This window comes from Centruroides vittatus, unplaced genomic scaffold, assembly GCF_030686945.1.
Source record: "Centruroides vittatus isolate TY-2023 unplaced genomic scaffold, ASM3068694v2 contig_401, whole genome shotgun sequence".
NCBI classification, from domain to species: Eukaryota; Metazoa; Arthropoda; class Arachnida; order Scorpiones; family Buthidae; genus Centruroides; species Centruroides vittatus.
The window spans coordinates 902,504-909,591 of NW_027122216.1; the positions used below are offsets into that span (position 1 = coordinate 902,504).

Here is a 7,088-nt window from a genome sequence, read left to right on the forward strand (position 1 = left end):
GAAATTTTAAATCATAATCATTAATAAATGTAGTATCACAATTAGTTTTCATTATTTTGTGAGTAAAATAGAAAAATTAATTAATTTGATGGGAAAGTTTATAAAAAAAAGACAGCAATATGTGAATTTTTGTCAAATTATTATGCAGTTGTTACAAAATACTCTCTTACAAATTATGTAATTGTGATACCAAGAGAAAAATTCATATTAATAAAATTAGAAAGTAGTGCATACACAAACTTTACTTTGCATAACATTTGGAATTGCTTGTGAGTGAGATTTTACAAACTCATGAACAGTTCATCAGAAAAGTGCAACAAAATTTTATGTTAAATGATAGTAGATTTTAGTTTAAAGAAATTTATCTGTTCTGAGTGTTTATATTAAAATAAATTTCCTAAATTCAGGTTAGAAAAGTTTTTACTTGTATAAAGTAAAAGAATCAATTGTGTTTTGTAATAACTTTTATGGTATTTTTCCTCATTTCTTGGCTTTTTAATTAAATAATTATTTTTTATGTATGCAAGAAAAGGAAATTTCAGTTATCAATTCAGAAAAATTTGTAAAGAATTGAGTAAAATTAGTAAAACATTTTTGACAATGTCAGAATTCAAAAGAAAATCTGAAATTCAGGAAGTTAACAGCAATAATGAAAATTTTTATGTATGGAAAAAGAATAAGATTTATCTTCCCTTAACAATGATAGGAGCTATTAGATACAGAATGAGCTATTAATTTCATAGATTTTTTTGCAAGTTAGGCACTTGTATCCTTTTTCGATTTACATGGTGCCAATCTACTGTGTAAATTGAAGGTTTTGTGTATATATTATTTTAAAGGTATCATAAAAATTACTACTGATAATTCTGGTAGAATACAATTAATTAATTATTTTTTTACTCTAGATGATAACTAAGAATTGCATAACCAGTCATAAAATAATAATGAACCTTAGAATTATTAATTTAATGTAAATTCAGTCTTAGTGCACCTGTGTTTGTATCGTAAAATTGTAATTTTTCCTGATGTTAAAATTGAATTATTAGATTGTTAATACTAGGGTTTCTCATTTTCCAGTCTTTTGCTTGTCCCGGGATCCCAGGATAAAATTAATTATTTTTCATTTTTTAAAGTAATTAATACGTTCTGCAACCTCCAAAAACATATTAATAATGCTGTGTATGATATATATTAAAAATTACCTTTGAATTACATAGAAATTTTTACAAATAGAAAAAATTTATTAAAGTTTGCTGGAAAATGCATACAACAACAATAACAACAAAAATACTTTGAATTTAGTTGAAAATTTTAAAAAAATGAACTTAAATCAAACTTCTAACTTAAAAGGCAATTTTCATTTTTTAAATAAAACAATACAAAATATTATTGTAAATTTTTATAATAAGATTTTAAAAGGCAAAGATGGTCAATACTCCAATCACTCGATCTGGTTCTTATTTTAGTAATGAAAAGTCCCGCCACCGAGAATGCCCTTTCCGATTTAATTCGTGTGGGTGGAATTGTCTTTAATGCATTTAAGAGAAGACAAATGTTATGTGTTTTTTCACCTATAGCCTGGAAGATTTCTAGTTTGTTTTCGAGCTTGTAGTACTTCTTTTGCTCTCTAGTATTCTTGATTTGTCTACCTTCACTGCTTTAATAGAAACATCAAGCTTATAGCCCAATAATTCGGCAATTTGTTTGTCTTTAATAATCGGGTTTATGAAGGAAAACTTCATACTCGTTTGTATCCTTGCCTAATTTGCACAACCTCGCGTTACGCAGTTATTGAAGATACTGGGCAAAGCTAAAAATTAAGACAGCATAAGCACAATTATTCCAGATATTACAGGTTCTGATAAGTAAAGAATTTTGAGAGTCCTGCCACAAATAAGCTATGTATTGATTATTGATCATTTGTGACATGCCATAATGAACAAAAATTTAAAAAACTAATAAGTAGCATTAAAATTAATAAATACAAATGTATTCTGACAGTTTATGAGATAATTATACTTTCCTCAACCTTAACGCAAAATAAGAAAAAAGTCAATTTTTTTAGAAATTTGCGGGATTTCCCGGGACGAGAAGAATTTCCCAGGTTAAAAAATCGACCGGGATCCTGTTTGAGAAACCCTAGTTAATACATAACTGTCAAAAAACCTGTTAACCAAAATTATTTTTAAGAATGGTTTTAATCTAATTAATTTTTGGTCAGTCTCTAATTGGTTTTAACCATTCTTAAAAATTGTTTGTGCATGTAATAAAATGACTGAATCACGAATAACAATATACAGCAGTTTCAAACCAATTTTAACTGTTCTGGAAATAATCTTTGTTAACTGCCCTTTTGGCTATCTTATATGTATATTTTTCAAAATTGAAACGTAAAACTGAAAGGGATTTGTTTCACTTGAGAATAATAATAGTACATTTATTAAAAAATGTATTACTTGTTCATTGAGTAATTCATGATGATAAAATACAATAATAGATTTCTTTTCAATAATGATATTCTTGAATAATTCATGTAACATAAATTACCTAAATACAAAATATGCAGGCAATATTTGTGTAAATGTGAAATTAGTTTATTATTAACAGATAAAAAAATTTTTGGTCATTAAGTAAAGTACTTAATGTTTCTATTAAAAATATTAAAGTCTGTGTAAATGGTGGGTAAATACAATGGTTGCATGTTTAACATTGCATTTTGTGGTTGTCTAACATTAATTTTTACTCGGATTTTCTCCCTTTAATTTTAGTTGACAGATGGTGCAGATCCCTTTGGTGCAGATCCGTTTGCCCCTGTAGCTCCTGTTGCTCCGCCTCGCCCCGAAAGCCCGACTCCCGCACTTCCTCCCAAGAAGGGCAAGGCCCCTCCTCCCAGGCCCGCACCTCCAAAGCACGCATCGGGAAACGTGAAGACGGGGCCCACACGAGCGGCTCCCGCACCTCCTCCCCCACCCTCTCACGATCCTTTTATGAATACGACTTCCACTACGGCTCTTTCTACATTCGGTTTGGGAAATCAGTCTGTTCAAGCTTCTCAGGAATCAGCATCTTTTTCAGGATCCGTTTAGTTCTTTGGGAGAATCGAACACCTCTGCAATTCAGTCGGGCGTGCAAGACCCCTTCGATCCTTTTGGCCTCAAGTCGGAACAGGATCCGTTTGCCAGCTCCGACGGGACTAGTGCCACCGAATCTTTTGCCAACTTTGCAGACTTTGAGAAGGTAAACTAATCTTCAACTGACCTTCTTCAACATGGTGAAGATTTATATAAGATTGGAAATCTCAATGATGCATATACTCATAATTAATTTACAAAGCATTCTATTTCATTTAGGAATTGTGTTTTCTGAGACTGTTGCAAACTTCATTCTTAAGAATGAAAATAACAATAAAAATTTATTGTATAGAATTGTTATCAACTAAATCTTTTATGTAAATCATCTTGTTGTAGAGCATGTTGAAATGGCTAACTTGAAATTTTGTGTTTGCATTCTTTACAGTTAATGACTATGATGTTACTGAAGAACTTCCAAATACTTTTTTAGCAATTATTACTTATATAAAAACATCTTCAAAACCAAATATATATTTTTAACTTTGTGAAATGGATTTTTTTTTCTTTTCTGGCAAGCTGTATGCATGAAAATAATCGCTCGGATTAAATACGTTCAAATTACGATTTCTTTCAAACCAATTTGCCTTCAAATTAGCTTATTTATTTTAAAATGAAAATGCTTTCGTTAACCTGATTTTATAATTTTCAGTTAATTCCAGTGGCAAAAAAAAATTTGGTATGAATTTTAATATAATAGTTTATTTGTATGTAGGAAAAGTGTCTCCTTTCCAATTCGGTAATTTTTATTTTTCAAAGATGAAGATTATTATTAATGGAATGAATTGTTTTATACATTTCTATTCAATTACAATTTGTCAATAATGAATGATGTTCAAATATCACGTGTATTTACAATAACATTCTATCATTTTAAATAAACGTTTTACAATCACGTATATGGTGTCTAGTGCAGATCCTTGGACGACTTAATTTATCGCCAATAAATCTTAAAATTTAAATGTGTGTCAGCTGCCAGTCAGAAAGAAAAATCTCATGAATATTGACTTATTACACTAATACAATCAAATATAAACATGCACAAATTAGCATGCTTACGTGTTAATTTAACATGCATCCAAGCATGTGAGAGTCTGTTAAACGTTGTCATAAAATGGTAGTTTGTGTATGTTAAAATGAATGAAAGCATCAAAATTAAAATAAGAGAGAATTCTCTATCAAATTTATTAATTACAAAATGAAAAGGGCCCTTAAGAAACCAAAATTTCAATAACTAATGTATACTTTAATTTTATAGCTAGCTAGTTTCTCTGTATAAATATAAATGTAAACAAAAATGAACCGAGAATAATATTCAAAAAAATTTTTTTTGTTGGATCAAAACGAAAAATTTCCAATTTATATATAGTAATTTGTTATTCTCTAAAGTAGAAAATAGAAAATAAAACTATCATTAAATTATTTTGTAAAATATAAATGCCCAAAACATATCTTTCAGAATTCAAATATATTAATTGATGTGTTAAAGTCAGAAAAAGACGAATAGAGATGAATGTCATAGATGAATGTTTAATGCATGATCGACTGTCATGCTAATGCTGTCTGTCAGTAGATTTAGCAATAACAGACCAATGTTTTAAGTAACAGTTATCGAGGATATAATTTGTGTGTTCTCTGTTTAAAACTCCGAGCTCTCGGATCCGGTAAAAGAATTTTGCCGCGGCAAAGTATTACGACATTCACCCTCTCGAACGTGAATGTAAAAAAAAACAAAAAAAAAAAACAAAAAACAAAAATCTTTGTTCTTAATTATTGCTTTTTTCCATTTTCCTAAGACAATGTTTTGTAACATTAAGTAATTTCTGGTCTGCATTGGAGAGATTTTTTCTGTATATACCCATGAGAGATGTAACTAAAAAGTGTACTTAATTATGGCCTGTGCATGACAGCCAAAAAAAATATAGCCATAATCAAACTTAACTGTGAGTTTCATTATTGTAATTTACTTATTTATTATTAACTAACGAAAGACATTTGAGTACAAAAGCAAGTTTCTTTCCTAATTTTTAAATAGAATGCATTAAATAGTTATTTAAGTAATTGAATTATTTCAAAAGTAATTTATACAATGAAATAGTTTCAGTTATAAAGTAACATCATATATCATTTGTAAATCCATATATAATGCAACAGTCTTAATTAAGCAAATAATTTTTTTGCAGCCAAAAGCAAGCTTAGCAATCCTTGCATGATTTGTACCATGTATGCATGTTATAACTTTTATTTAAAACTTATAGCTAATAGCTTTATTTTCAATTTCCTAACATTCATTATATAAATATGCTTCAGATATAAAAATTTTAAGTTACATTCAAAAATCAAATAATTTTAAAACCAAAATTTCCAAATCTATTTTCCTTCTCTTATTGTATTGCTAACTGCTATGCCTCCATCTGTGTTTGACAGAATTCCTTTTAACAATTCAGGTGAGTAATTAGCCAAATAAATTATCCTGGCTGCACTCTTCCTTCATTAATAATTTAATTTGGATTATTTAATTTTTGTTAATTACTTTTTTTTTATAAAGATTGTTGTCGGCACGTTGTAGAAATATAATTTTTATTTTATACAATAGGCCCGAGAATTTTTATATTAACATTCTGAGCCCCAATATGATATATATCATTTGTCACATATTCACCGTTCTAGAATTTTAATTGAACTATTAAATTAAAAGTATATTTCTGCCATAATCGAGTTTTTAATCTATGAGAAATAAACCCTTTATATCAAATTACTTGTGAATGCATTGCAATTGGATCTACCACCAATTTATGCTTGTAAAAAACCATTTCAGTATGATGTGTTGCTTTTATTACAAATATATTTGAAAAAGCAGAGAAAATCATTTTTAAAATTTTCATTTAATTCAAATCAAAATTTTAAAGAAAACGAGTTTTTACATAGAACATCATTCAAGTTCTTATTTTGATATTGGAAGTTTACTAAAATTGATGCACTACATAATTAGATTTCTGAATTTTATTCACGACATTCCTAAAGTTATTTTAGTTTAGAATTTATCTTACTTTAGAGCAAATTTATAATGATGTGTCTGCTCATATGAGGTACTGAGTCCATTGTAGTTTGTTATGTAAAGTACTAGTTGGTAAACTAGATTATACAAAATGATTTAAAAAAAAAAAAAAAAAACTAAAATCTGTAGTATTGTACAGTATATACATGGAGAATTTGATCATTGTGTAGTAACTGGACATTATGTCATCTGTCAATTGTAGCTGCAAGAAATAATATGTTAACATTATTATTTACTCAAATTCTGACATAGAGTAATTGCATTACAGTATTTATTATTTTTGAAAATTTTAGATACAGTATGCTTAAACATAAAAACAAATGATTTTTGGATTATTTGAAAGACCCTGGTCCCATCAAGTTCAGATAATTGAATTTCCACTGTACAGTTTAATGTTTACATATATATTTTGTAAATTAAAAATTTCAAATCTTAATTTATTTTGTCTTCATATTAACATTTACAGGTCATGGAGTACTCGGAACTTCCATTCTGACCTTACTATTCCTGCCACAACAGAAGGATGACAAGCACATTTGTTTTAATCATTAAAATAATTTATAAAATTCAGAAATTATTTATGATTTTTTTCTTTGGGGCTACAGTTTGGCAGTGCTTATCGCGATGATGACCATGCAAGTGTAAATAGAGAATGGAAACATATCGTCAATTAGAAAGTCTGAATTGTGGTATTACTTTTTTTAATCAAAATTCAGATTTTAAATAAGACAAAGTTCAACTGGAGTCCAGATTTTTATTGCAAAACATTTGAAATAATGAAGTCTATAATTTTATTGTTCGTGAATATATTTTGGCTAATTATTCATTCAAGTTTTGTAAAAACAGACAATATAGTACATTAGTATGTGGTTAGTATATTTTGAACACTATTTTTAACAATA

The 7,088-nt window shown here is 28.1% G+C and overlaps 1 protein-coding gene across 1 annotated transcript in view; it reads left to right on the top strand.

Annotated features, from left to right (window-relative positions):
• The window catches only part of Eps-15 (Epidermal growth factor receptor pathway substrate clone 15), an 85,850-nt gene that overhangs the window by 77,687 nt on the left and 1,075 nt on the right, over positions 1-7,088 (top strand). The window contains 2 exon segments of the mRNA XM_067271872.1: positions 2,769-3,016; positions 3,018-3,237. Coding sequence (XP_067127973.1) covers positions 2,769-3,016; positions 3,018-3,237 — 468 coding nt within the window.